This window comes from Zophobas morio, unplaced genomic scaffold, assembly GCF_036711695.1.
Source record: "Zophobas morio isolate AGI-343-1 ecotype UQ-CSIRO unplaced genomic scaffold, CSIRO_AGI_Zmor_V1 ptg000024l, whole genome shotgun sequence".
NCBI classification, from domain to species: domain Eukaryota; kingdom Metazoa; phylum Arthropoda; class Insecta; order Coleoptera; family Tenebrionidae; genus Zophobas; species Zophobas morio.
In genome coordinates this window covers 18,446,680-18,461,241 of record NW_026972129.1, presented here as the reverse complement: position 1 = coordinate 18,461,241, position 14,562 = coordinate 18,446,680, and the positions used below count along the sequence as shown (strand labels likewise).

The following is a 14,562-nucleotide window of genomic DNA, read 5'->3' as shown; positions in this document are numbered from 1 at the left end:
TGATTATAATTAAAGCGTCGTTTTACAAAGCATAATGAGTGGGGTTTACAAAATGTATCTCATAATATTTTAATCAAGATTAAAAAACTGAAATGTGGTATTTTACCTAATATAGGATTCATACATATTCGTTTATTTAATAAGAAGAGTAGTAGAGGATTTAAGTTGATTACAAGAAAAATTTACTATTTTAGACATGTTTTAAGTTTCTTATTGTCGAAATAATTGTACACATATTAAGAAAAAATAGGCAAAATATAAAGCCCGCCCGCCCGCCCGCTCTATTTCGATTCTGATGATTTTTTTTATTGGTTGTGAGCCGAAGGGCGAAGCTTAATTGAAAAATTCTTATTTTTGAACGACAAATTACCATGAAAAAAATTCGCAACTGCCGTAAACAACTCCAGAAACCCATCTCTATCCGCATTAAACTATCTGATGACATAGATTATATGGTGGTTTCTTTTATTTTATTTTCCAAATGTTCTAGGTTGTCAACTGAAGTTTGGTGGCCAAGGATTAACAGACACCATTTTCAGTCCACTCAAGCTAATCCTGCACCCCGCTATGACAATGCGCAGAGGCACCGTGCTAACGTTTTCGATAAATAATGGTAAATTAGTTTAAATAAAATTTAAACAAGAATTTCCGTTGGAAGTACATATGTCTAAAAAAATAAGGATCAATAAATTCGTTCCCGAGGATCCCACACCAAACGTTTGAAAATGTGCTTCTTTAAACTAGTGCGAGTTGTCTTGGCTGTAGTAATGACAGTTATGCTTGTTAACTCCACCATGATTTGAACATTTTGCTTCTTCCGTAAAGAGACCCAATTAGTAAAAGTGGTGATAAAATTTTTTATGTTTTCTAAAAATTTCAAAGGATTAGTCTTTTCGGACGATCTATGGATTTCAATTTTTGTAATAATACTAAATTAATTAATACTTGCTGCTCTATTAGTTGTTTACATGATGATTATTGTTCACTAATTCCAAAATCGTGATTTCATTTACCACGCCTGTAGTTCTTCTTTCTCGAAGTTTTTTAAGAGGTGATTAGGCGACCAACAATTTTCTCCAAAACAAGTTTCCAGTTTTGTACGTACTGGTACTCGTTATATCAAGAAAATGTTCTGCATTAAGCTGAGCAGCCAAGAATACATCAACTGAATACATTTTACTCTCTGACAATCAATAATATTCAAAAGCCAAAACTTGTTTAATCTCTTTAATAAATTGAAAAATAAATCTACAAAATTTCTGAAAATGTAGTTTGGGTTGCATTTTCAGCTTGCGTGGACATTGGCAACGTGTAAACTAACCTTTAATTTAGTGAAACCAGAAAACTCTAATTCTTTTACTTCTGCATCGAATGGGATGGCACTTGTATATATTTTTTTTATAAAATTATAGAAATTGTTTTATATAAAAAATAAACTACTCAGCAGCAATAAATTACCATTATTATAATACATATCGAAATGATCTACATATGCAACCAATATTACACAGTGAACTAGTTCGGTGGGCAGACGCCTAATACCACGGTCGACCAATCACAGCTCGAGATTTTGAATTTAAAGTTTCAACGACGTAACGACAATTCGAGTAAATTTTAGACAGCGCGAGTGGCGCTTGGTTATGTGGATTGTGGTCGTTTTTTCAAGTTTCTTAATCCGGGAATTATTTTAAACAGTTTACAAGTGATTTAAGTTAACATTATTGTTTTATTGTATACGACAACGACCCTGAATTTGCGTGTGCAACCTTAATTTCTTCGCTTATCCAAGTTATATTTTAGAATCCGTAAGTAACTATTAGTTATCTTTTTATTATCGTAATATTATCTCATATTAACATATTATGCTCTAGTTCCATAATTATAACATTTCTTCTGTGCACTGATTGTACTCAATTACAATCCAGCTCACTAAAATATCTGTAACAATTCAGTTCGTTATTATATTGTACATTCCTGACAAAAATTACAAAATTAGTGACAGCTGACATTAATAGCCAATCATGTAGTAGATTTTTAAAATACCCACCATACAGACATTCAAGTTAACATTGATTCGAATCCTTTTTAAAAGAACTGAATACAAGAAAACATCAAACCTTTTTGTAACCGGTTTTTTTTTTTTTTTCTTTCAAAGTAATATAAAAAGTCGATTGCAGAGACCAAGCAAAACTGAGCTTTCGTCAATGAAATAAGCCGCCATCTTGAAAGTAAGGGTGATTTTTTTAAATTATCTCCGTAACCGTAAGTCTGGCAAGAAATTTGTAAGGAGTAATTTTGTACACAATATAATTATTTACAACTTTTATTAACAACTTTTCGGTGTAATGTTAATACTAAAAAAGTTATGAGCGGAAAATTTGAACAACTAGGGGACGTTTAAAAGTGTTTTCAATCCTACACAAGAATATGGATTTATTATTGGATTCCACACTTATGTTGTAAACTAGTTTCAGATGGTAAACTGATAGTTAACGAAAAAGGTAAAGCATTGAATTAATTAAAATTTAGTTAGCTAACGGAGAAAAGGGAAGATTTATGAGGGATGGAAATGGGACAAGAAGTAAGACGGCTAATGGGGAATTATAATTAACTGTAGCAAACAAGATTTAGAACTTTTTTTTGCCGTGGTTGACTTAATCTTGTATTGGAATATTAATTTTGAAAATTTACTGAGGAGACTCGAAATTGAACTCTGTAAAAACAGTTTTTTGGTTTATATATTTTTTTTTCTCAAAGAATGATAGGTTTTCAAATGTAGAAGATGTGGATTTGGTAGAAAGAAAGTGAAGGTTTTTTATATATTTTTTTATTTTATTCCAAAATTTTATTATGGAAATTTTCACTTTTCAAGTACACGATTTATACAGCTTACGGTCTTATAAAATAGAGTAAATAGTAATCGTTTATAAGGAAATGCTAGAAAAAAACACGAAGAGGTACTATTTTTTAATGGGATTTAATGCACGGGTTATTTTGTTACATATTTTTTCATGTTAGTTTGTTATGTTTTTTCTGATTACTTTTTTATTATTAACGATACTCTGAAAAGTTATTAGTAATATTTGTGGGCAATTGTTGTAATAATATATCTTATTTTCAAGATGGCGGCCGAATTCTTTGATTTAAATTTCTTTTTCTTAAATTCTAGGCAATAGGCATTGTAATAATAAATTTTATGGTGACATTATAAAATGCTTATCAGCCCATAGCAAAAAAAGTTTTTTTCATTTTCACAGTTTACAACGATGGACTCAAGAATACCAAAATCGTTCCTTAAACCACCTACTAGGATCGTGAAAGCGGACATAAATCCGAAATTTCTGGCAACCATTTCTGAAAACAAGCCCTTTGGACCTGCTGCATCGGCTACCGGACTAAAACAACCTGCCTTGGCTTCGAAAGTACAACCGAGACCTATGCTTCGACGTCGTTCGAAGTCTGCATCGGATTTGTTAGCACTGCAATCAAAACCAATAACAATAGGAAAGATGATGCTGTCAAAAGTAGCTTCAACTAAACCTGCACAAAAAAGGCCCGCCTTGCAAAAAAACGACGATGAGAACAAACCGAAGGTGGCTAAAGTGAAGATTCCAAGTTGGGATTATAAATCCAGGTTCTTAGAATTGCAAAAAAAATACACCGTGGAATTGGAGGACAACAAAACACTCAAGAGCAAAGTTGCAAGTCAGTATATAGACATTATTTTGTGGTAAAGTTTGTCATTGAACATGTTTACAGATGTACCACAACTAGAGGAAGAAGTGGAAGGTCTCCGAACCGAAAACCAACGCAACCTCCAGAAAATAGAAGTTATTCAGGAAAACGAGGAAAAGTTGCAAGATCGCCTCAAGTCTGTTTCTAAAGAAAACGTTTCCCTTATTGAAGCGGTTGTAAAACATAGAAAAGAGTACCAAGGTCTTGCAGACAGTTATAAAAGTCTTCAAAAAGAACACAACATCTTAATAGAAGCTGAAAAGGAGTCTAAACAGAAAGCAGAAGATCTTTTTAACGAAAATTTAGCTTTAAAAACAAAGTTGTCACAGCAGGAAACCGCATGTCGTCTCCATTCAGAAGCCTATAATAAACTTGAAGAAGAATCTAAGGAGTACTTGCGAAAAATTTCTAGCACCGAAAACATGCTTCAAGAATCAACATCAAACAACATTCGTTTAGAAAATCGGTGCCAACAATTAGAAAATTTAACATCGAAATTAAAGCAAGATTTAGAGGAGCACGATACCCTAAGACGATCTTTGCATAACACCATCCAGGATATGAAAGGGAATATCCGCGTTTTCTGCAGAGTTCGGCCTCCAGTCACCAGTGAAGAGACAGAAAGACAACTTTGCGCAATCTTTTTCCCGAACGAAACGTCCCTGGAAATCCGAAAAGCTCGAGAAAGCGTTAGTGTTATCAGCGGAAAACCCGTCGATCTAAAACAAGAGTTTTCTTTTGATAAAGTTTTTCCGCCTGAAGCTAATCAAGCCGAAGTATTTGAAGAGCTGGCGCAGTTAGTTCAGTCAGCGTTGGACGGTTACCACGTGTGTGTTTTTGCTTATGGACAGACCGGATCTGGAAAAACATACACAATGCAAGGGTCGTCGAACGATTTTGGTAAGCTGAATTTAAAGTTAGTGTAAGCAGTTTTATTAACGTATGATTTACTGTGCAGGCATGATTCCAAGAACTGTGGACTTGATTTTCAAAAAGATTGAGAAACTTTCAACCTCGGATTGGACCTACACCGTGTCAGCAAGTTTCCTTGAAATATACAATGAAAATATACGAGACCTTCTTGTTCCAAATAGTACACACAATTACGAAGTGCACTACAATGAAGGACGCGGGGTAACAGTCACCAATCTCGAAATCGTTCCAATTTCCTCAGCGGAAGAACTGAAAGTTGTTATGGAAGAAGCGCAGAAGAACAGGGCAGTTGCAGCGACAAATTTTAATGAGCACAGTTCGAGATCTCATGCAATAACTAAAATTCATCTCGAAGGGTATAATGCGGAAACCAAAGCGAAATATTCAGGGTCGATAAATTTAGTGGATTTGGCGGGTTCTGAAAGTGCTAGAACAAGCGGCCCAGAAAGACTGAACGAAACCAAAAACATAAATAAGAGTTTGTCTACACTGGGAAATGTAATGTTAGCATTGCATAATAAGGATCAACACATCCCTTACAGAAACTCGAAATTGACATTTTTGCTGCAGTCTTGTCTTGGTGGTAATTCTAAGACATTAATGTTGGTTAATATTTCACCTTTTGAGGAGTGTTTTTTGGAAAGCATACATTCTTTACGATTTGCTTCCAAAGTAAAAGAAATTAAAACGGTTGCCAAGAAGAACAAAACTTATTGTACAATGCCACCACCAAAGTAAATTAACTAGCCATATTTATGTATTTTTTTAATATATTAACTGTAGTGTATTGTTGTATGACATAATTACTGTTTTAGTGTCCATTAAACGATTTATTAACAAAGTTATGTACACTATTATTTCATAAATGTTTGTGTTTGCCACGCCCACACGAATGACAGTTACAGTCAAAGCATGCCCAGCATCATTATTTTAAAAATAAATTACACGGCCTATTAGAGGAGCTTTTTTCGATCATGGTACTAAGCTGGAAAAATGTTTGTGTGTGCGTCCTCTTCTGTGGTTACACATATAAAAAAAATATGTAATTGCATGTATTGTATTTTCAAGATGGTGGTCAAAGCACAACACCACTAAAGTATCTAGATCTATTACTACTTTTAAAAAAATGTGGCGCAAATTACGTGGGTCCGGAAGTAGAAAGTGAGGAACTTAATTACCACTTAACTCATGTGCTAAACAAGGGTAGTAGAGCCTCTACGAGACTAAAATAAACTGTTGGTTATCCAAAATGCACGGTTTCATACCCAGATTGACTCTACTATGAGGAAAAACGAATGTTGTGGTTTATCGAAGTCTGCGTAGCCTGTGAAAAATAATTAATCAGTATTTAAGTATAATAGATCATCTGTTGAAATTCGAGGTTAGTTGTACTTCAGAAACTTTTCACTGTTCTTTTTAATTTGCCGATGACCTTAAGATCTATTGTGTTACTGAATGATATAATGACTGCCTCCGTTCGCAACAAAGCATTGATAAAGTCATGGTAGAAGGAGACATGGTATAGGCATACGCATCGGGTGTGACGTCAAGTGGGGTGAAATTAGCGCGAAATTTAAAATACATTCTTTAAATTGCAAAAATTTATTTGTGATTATTCAGTTGTTGCAGTCGTATGTGTGATGTGATCGCAGAACTTAGGTTTATGGAGAGAACTGAGCATAAATATGTCAAAAACCTCTTTTCAACACTCAAGAGATAAGAGCAAATTGGTATTTGCATTTGCTGATGTCCTACATTTATCGAAATTGATACGAAACCACATTTTTGGACCGTTCAACTTTCAATAATTACATTTTTATCATTATTAATTTCATTAACTTTCGTTAGCCGACAACTAATTGACGTACTGGACAGAGCAATCACAACTCAAGCTGATATTCCCTAGACTTCCTTAGCGAAGCTCACAAGAGTCACAAGTTCGTTGATGCCACCTAACGTCACAAATGGATGCGCAGACGATTTTTAAATTGGTACATCGGATGCCTATACCATGTCTCCTTCTACCATGGATAAAGTCTTTCAATGGTGTGTAGATAATCATTTGTTACTGAAAAAAGATAAACGTTACCTTATGACATTCAGTCGAAAAATTAGGGATATAAAATTTAATTTTAATATTGATAATCGCTGTAGCAAAAATATGCTTAAATTCTTTATGGGGTAAATTTGGCCAAAGACGAAATATGGGGGAAACAAAAATGTTACAGATGTTAAAAGATTTTATGAAATTTTATTAGATGATAGACTTGATAATATACATATAAATGATGTAAATGAAAATATTTTACAAATATATTTTATTTTTCACTCGTATATAATGTTTGTTTTATATCCATGATTTGATAAACGTAAAGCGGCATCTTATATCCGGGGCACAATGAGCGGGCATAAAGAGTTATTACGCCCTCTCATTATGCCCTATTTTGCTAAACCGAATTAAACAAAAATTAAAAAAAATTATTGTTTATTTTTAACTACTTATTTATTTTTTGACAATTTATTTAATAACGAAGATACAAATTACAATTTACAAACTTGCTATTCATACCAAACTATTCAGGTAAACTTAAACTTTTCGAAGGTGCCTCTATTGGAATTATTTCTGCCACTGCTTCCATTCTGCTAGCACCGAATAACGTATTATATAAAAATCTTGAATTGTGTTCACTCATCCTCCAACTACCTTTACAGCATAAAACATTCGTATTTAAATTAATTACAATTATCAAAAAATAACTTAGTTTACCTTCTGAAGTAAATATCTGTTGTCGGAAGCATCTTTTAGAAATTGCATGACTTGTTCGCCAGTCAAAACTTGGGATTTTTTTGCCACATAACCTTTTGGGTTTTTTTTATAGAAATATGTCAAACGATGATAATTAGAAATGTCTATGTTGTCGTTTACTCTTAAAGTTGTCTTGACCATCGAGTATTTTCACCATAAGGAACTGGGTGAATATTTTTCTGACTAAAAATGAAGAACACAGTTAAATAATTATTTTATAAACAGAATAACTCACCAATTCTTGGAAGTAAGCCACTTCTTAATCTTCCAATTAAGGAAAATTTTGTATTCTTTGTCATATATGGATCCTGATGTTCCAGGTAACACATTTTCATTGGCTTTTTGGGCTTTCTTCACAATGTTTTCTGGAATTTCACAATTTTCCTCATTCATTTCCGCGGTCGAAAATATACGTGTTGACACCGTGAATAGACGCCGTGTTTGCAATAAACATAGAATCTCCTTGACAACAAAATCAACGCCACGTAATTTTTTTTTTTACGAATTAATTATATAAATTAGTCTTTTTTTTAGATTTTCTCGTGAAAAATAAAAGTTTGTATGCACCACGGGCACAACTTGATGTTTATAAATCTCGGGCAACTTACAAAATCTCGGGCCAAAGGCCCTCGATTTTGTAAACGTTGCCCTCGAATATAAACATCTTCTTTGTGCCCTTGGTACATAAATAACTATTATTGCTATGTAGAGAACGATTTTAGTACCAATGTATTCATAGCTGCTTTTACAACTGCAAATGAAAGACTAAGATTGTGCGAAATGTTAGATATATTAGGAGAAGCTGTAGTATGTTATGATACAGATAGCATTGTATATATAGATAATGGCAAAAACACTTTTAAAACAGGATACAGGATTGCTGACTGATGGGTATCATCAGGTCCAAAGAGTTATTGTTATAATAAGGCTAATACAGGTAAAGTTGTTTGTAAAATAAAAGGATCTAGAATATTAAACTATGACACGTCCAAAAAGATTAACTCCGATAGTATAAATAATATTTTAGAAAACAAACATAAGAAAATCAGTGCACAATATCATCGAATTACCTACCAGAGAAACTAAAACTAAAGAACTTTTAAATAAACTAGAAACAAAAGAATTTGGTTTTGTTTATGACAAGAGAGTTATTCTAGAAAACTTTGATACAACAACCTTTGGATTTTAATCCTTTTCATTGTTAATTACTAATGAATCAATAATAAATAATAAAAAATACACACTATAGAAATAAATATATTTTTCTAATAAATCTTAAAATAACATACCTAATATATATTTTATTTAATAATATTTCTCTTGGAAGTAGATGATGCGTTCATATCACCTGCTTCGAAACTCCTTATTCGTAATTTTGTCAATAGTAGGGATATAATTCCCAAAGGAATCCAAGTATACGCGATTCTAGGGGGTTTAAAAAGTTTTTCGGTAAAATTATTTAGTTCCGCTTCTACGTCAACTGTGCAAACATTGCAAATTCATTTTTTCGATCTTTTTGCGTTTTATCCATTTTTACTTTGTATTGTAATCGAGTCCGCCGTGTATTTATATTAGGAAGCTTGCTGCAATTTTTTTGTGAACTTGTAAAGTACCTATATTATTAAAAAATTTCAAGAAAATTGGAATGGTCTGGTAACGTCACATCTAAATTGCAAAAGTAAACGATGGTTGTAAAACCTAAGAAAAGGTAAAATAAAATATGTACGAATATGTAGGGTGTTTCATTAAAAAAAAACCTAAGTTGTGTGTTATGCCTTAAAAACAGAACACTATGAACTGTTAAAAAAATTTTGAGTACAGCCCACAAAGAACCATACAACTTTGTTCAATGATTTCTTTTTCTAGTTGTAATAATTAATGAGATCTCGAGGAACGCGTATTGACGCACCCTGTATTTTATTAACCTTTAGCCTCGGTAAACATGCTTCGTTCATCACCTCTATATTAGATGTTGCATATTTATAGTAGTGACATGACATGAATATTTTGCGTGTATTATTTGAGATATAAAAATCAAGTTTAGTATTGTACGACGCCTATGGACCGTCGAGAGCTTTCTACGCCAATGGCCGAGTGGCGTTTCCAAAAGCTTGGAAGCGGAAGTCGCGATGGGTATTCGAGAAAGACCTCGATCGCCGAAGTATGGGATTAAATAGAGGCCACCTTCAGGAACGATGATGATTCGGCCAGTTGAGTCAAGACTTAAGAGAGTTCAATCAAGTTGTGCCGGAATTATTTTGTACATTATCGCTGTAATAGTTAGTCGTGTAAATCCGAGTTACTAAAAAATAAAATTGTTGAGTTTACTCACGCCGATTTTAAATACCTGTACAACGTAACAGTATTATGTAATTAATATTAATAATAAAACTCAGCTTTCTGCTTTTTTTACTTCCCGATCGTAAGTCAAGGAAATATTGTAATGGGGTTCATCCGACAAGTGGCTAATTTCATGTTTTCTCGACGTTTCATGACCCTCAGAGTACGAAAAAATAGGTCCCACGTTTCCTTATGCCTGTCATCTATTTGGAAAATCGTGTAGATAATAAAACACCAACAAAAATTTTTCCAATAATCGTCCCCAACAATGACAATGGAATGACGTCATCTCCAATATTTACAACAGTAAATGTTTTTTAAATTTTATAGAATAAGATACTCCTTCACTTGTGGTTTTTGAATCCGTGTCGAGTTTTTACCTTAGACATCCAGATTTTTGGAAAAATAAATCATAATTGTATTGAAATTGTTAAACCGCTGATCTGAAGTCTTGCAAGCTTTGTAAATAGTTTATGAAGATTTTCCAAAAATTGATGACATTATCTCAAAATTTTCTTAAATAAACCCTAGATGAATGTACATTGTCGTGATACTGAATGAACGAGTAATGACATTTAAACATAATAAAAAAAATGATGACAATACATACAAAACTGCATAAATTGAAGGAAGTGCATATTTTCTTAAAGAGGAAACTAAGAAAAACAGTTTATTGATCGAAATTTTTGCCAACGGTTTAATATTAAACTTTGCATTCGGTGAATTTATTTCGCATACAATTTCAACATTGTGTAATCTCGTTTTACTTCAACAATTCAAATACATATAACATTACTACGGTTCAACTATTCACAAGGGTCGCATCTGTTAGGCCCCAAACAACCACATGTATAACATTTATTATGCTTTAACCACTACTGTTTATCTAATCCGTGCTAATCAAATTCATTCACACATTATCAACTTGTTTGTGTGTTATTACGTCATTTATTTTACGTCATGCAGCACACCCTCTATTGCACATTTAAACATTTATTAAAATATTAGATTTATCTTAACTAGAAAATGCATAAAATAAAGCTTACTAGGAACAGTGCAAACACTGATTTTTGAAATGATATTATTTTCGATCAAATTAAAGTGGTCAATAGTAAAGTCAAGTTCATTAACGACCAATAATTCGATCAGTTAAGGATGAAACATCCTGTACGTATAGTTATGTTCATTAAATCTGCGCCGCCTCACCTTTCAACCTTTAAACTGGGTATACGCGATCCATGACTGATGACAATCGATTAATTGTACTGCATTTTGTTGGAAACAATTGTCGGTTTTATAAATAAATTAATAAATGTGTTGCTAAGCAACGAAAATTGGTCAGATTTACATTAATAAATTATTATCATTAAAATCGACCACAACATTCGTGTACCAAAAAAGTCTGACCTTTTTACCGCCGCATCGACCCTTTATAATGAATATTTTTTATTATATGCCTCTAATTAACCTTTACAGCATACATTTTCACATTAAAATGAAACTGTAGCTGTTTTTATAATAATCAAAAAATTGAACCGAATGTGACTAAATATATGTTTATAAAACACATAAAATTTTACAGGCCAAGGTATTCATATGTAGAAAACCCATAAAATTTTTCATTCAACTTAAAATGCACCGAAGCGCATTTTGACATAAGTGTATTCGGATACATCAGACATTTATTTTTATTTACGCCAATAAAATTTGGAATCATAACATCATAACGGATAAAATGTTTAAAATTCATTGGTCATAAATGTAAAAGACACAACAATAGTATCAGAATACAACGCCGCTAAAAAACGGCGAAAATATAAAGCAACGAAGCAGAGGGGTTGGAGGATTAAAAACCATTAACAAAATCTCACATGACAACAAAATAACATCGACGATAAGAGACTTTTAAATGGAGAGCACTCCAAAAGGATTGAATTTCATTGCACAGGCTGATAAATATCTCAAATATACACAGCGTGGTAGAAAAGTCACCTTTCCAAAGCTAAAAACTAAGATTTGGTTAGCGCTAGATAGAAGACTGATTTGCATTCATAAGGGTGTCTATGACAAACAAACACGACAATTGCGGTTCATCGAGTTTCGCTTGACGTGATAGCCAAATGGTGTCGCATTCCTGCGGTGAAGTGATGTTTATTGACCAGCCCCATTTTACATAATTGTTGTGGTAATGGAATCACGGCGAGCACTGACCATTCCGTTATTAGAGAGGCCGATTCCTGGTTCCTGTTTTTGATCGACATCGTGCTCGATAAATAAGCATCTGTGAATTGCTTTCATTAATCAAAACTATTGTGGGTATATGCGCATTTATATCTCCACCCCCTCCACTTATGCTAATTAATGAAGGGCGTCGGGGATTCACCGGATCGTGCATGCGAATGCTGTTAGTTATTAATTACACTGCTCGGGTCGTCTGATATAAGTATGCTTCTAAAATTAATTATTGTTTAGCAAAACTATATTACCTACGGGCTATGGCGACCTTACGTGAAATTTAAACACCGTCCAATATATCTTCGGACACAAATGAATCGATTTTACTAGACACTGTAAAAGCAGTTTTGATTTTTTGGATGACCATCAATTTATTGAAGGGAATCATTCACGTAGATAACATTAATTATAACACTAGCGAGTTGAAAAATTAGAGGAGTTGTATTTGACATAATGGATATGATAAATCGGTGTCATATGCTATGTTTTGGAATAAAAAAGGTAACAATTTACTAAACCTTTGATTTTGAACAAAACAAATCACAAATTTTATTAGTTTGTTCGAGATATCCCTTAAAGTTTAATATTTCTCAGATAAATTATAAGATATGGTTTTGCGAATTACAATAAATATAGGCGTGGACTGTTAAATTACAGGTAACAAAATTGCCGTAAAGTTATTAATTATTAAATTTACGAATAACCAACGGGGAAAATATCTCATGAGTACATGCTTAACTTCGATTGTTTATGTTTATATATCGAAAAATGTTACCATTAAGTACGTACCAAACTAGTTCCCTCAAGATAGAGGAGGCTATTAAAATCATTAATTAAGCTACAAAAGAGCAAAAAGTTTTGAATATTACTTTGGGTAAGTTGTTGTTATGATAATCCTTGTTTCGTTATTACAGACAATCGCACTAACATAGTCTTGTACTTGTTACTTTCAACTGTATAACAAACTTTTTAGGCGGAGGTGAATAGGACAGTTCTCTAGCAAACTGGTCACCGTGGTTATCAGAAAACGGTGCGCGGATGGGAAAACTGTTACGTAAAAATAACATGTCGCTAAATCAGAGTGTACAATTTTTCAAAAAACAGTAATTTGTTGGACGGAAAGTTCAGTAGAAATAATCCGCGACCAATTTTTTTTTCTCGAAAAACTCCTTAATGATCCAGTGATACATGTATTATTTTTTCGGTAAAATAAATCACTTCGTTCGTTAATTTTTTGAGACACTCTGTATAAGCAATTTTAAAAAATACGAATATACTGATAAACCATTAGCATAAACATGTAATACTTTGCACATTTTGGACAGAATTTATCCATTAACTTTTTGGAGGAAATAACAAAGGAAGATCAATTTTCTTTGGTGATTATTGATTAACCATACTTACATAACCTTAAAACGTTACAAAATTGCAAAGGATTCAGTTTTACAGTTTGTTTCCGAGTTAAATTGTAAAATGGTTAGGTATACGCGATATCGTAATTTTTTTCAAAAGTGTGGATGAGGTAAAAAAATAAAGAAGGATCCATAAATAACGAGTTGTATATTATGGAATTTAAGTAGGGTCTACTTTGCAAAATTTTGGTGAGGATGATCATATAAATTTAATTAGCGATACTACATTTCGTATTCCACAACAGTCACTCCAGTAGATTCGGAGATCATCTATTTGATGAAATCGTCAACAGAAGACGACAGGTACACGAAAACGGGAGGCCTGTTCTTTCACACTTTAGCTTTGGCTTACGCTAGAGAAGTAAAAATAAAAATATTTAACCAAAACACAAATCAAATTGTATCTCCGGGTTTATTTTCTAATGTTTATATGACGTTATCAAAGCCTTGCTGAGGATTAGCATCCGGCTACTTTCACGTTTTCTCGACGTTGGTTGATCCCAAGGGTATGAAAAATAGGTCTCGTATTTGCGCTTATCTGTTTGTCTGTCCATCTATCGTCTGTGTCAATTTTTATTAATTGCCTAATCTCCAAAACTACTGGATCGATTGTTATCATATTTTAAATGTATGTTAGGAATATTGTGTAGATGGTAAAACTCTAACAAAAAAATGTCTAATCATCATCCCCAACAACAATGGTGAAAAATATACAAACAAGAAACTTAAATTTCAATTACATTCCTCAAAATCTGATATCTTCCTGTATGTTATAAGACACAAACTAAATTTGTAATAGAAATTCTGAAAATGTAAAAAATTAAAATTTTCTAATAACGAAAGTGTAATTATAACATCAATATTTCTCTAAAAATTTTACCCTTTTAAAAACATATTTCATTGTAATTTCTTGTAGAGAAATGAGGAGTTTGCAATTAAACTCCGCCCTTCAGTTCACGATGAATAAAGCATTCATCACACTTGAGAAGGGGTGGGTGGGCGGGGCTTATATTTGGTCCATTTTTTCTTAATATACGAAGTCTTCTTTTGCCAACAAGAAACTGAAAACATGTTTAACTATCCTGTTGTTGAAAGAAAATT

At 32.8% G+C, this 14,562-nt stretch overlaps 1 protein-coding gene and 1 long non-coding RNA gene across 2 annotated transcripts; one reads left to right on the top strand and one right to left on the bottom strand.

The window, feature by feature from the left end:
• The first annotated feature begins 1,603 nt into the window (after positions 1-1,603).
• On the top strand, positions 1,604-5,499 carry LOC135135346 (carboxy-terminal kinesin 2-like). The gene is made up of 4 exons (XM_064064373.1): positions 1,604-1,805; positions 3,258-3,705; positions 3,760-4,635; positions 4,694-5,499. The coding sequence occupies exons 2-4, from the start codon at positions 3,267-3,269 to the stop codon at positions 5,404-5,406; spliced, it is 2,028 nt and encodes a 675-aa protein (XP_063920443.1). The 5' UTR covers positions 1,604-1,805; positions 3,258-3,266; the 3' UTR covers positions 5,407-5,499.
• Positions 5,500-7,264: 1,765 nt separating this feature from the next.
• Positions 7,265-7,951, bottom strand: LOC135135669 (uncharacterized). The gene is made up of 3 exons (XR_010281618.1): positions 7,710-7,951; positions 7,436-7,657; positions 7,265-7,372 (listed from the first exon to the last, which is right to left on the bottom strand). It is a non-coding gene; the product is annotated as an uncharacterized LOC135135669 (long non-coding RNA).
• Between the last annotated feature and the right edge of the window lie 6,611 nt (positions 7,952-14,562).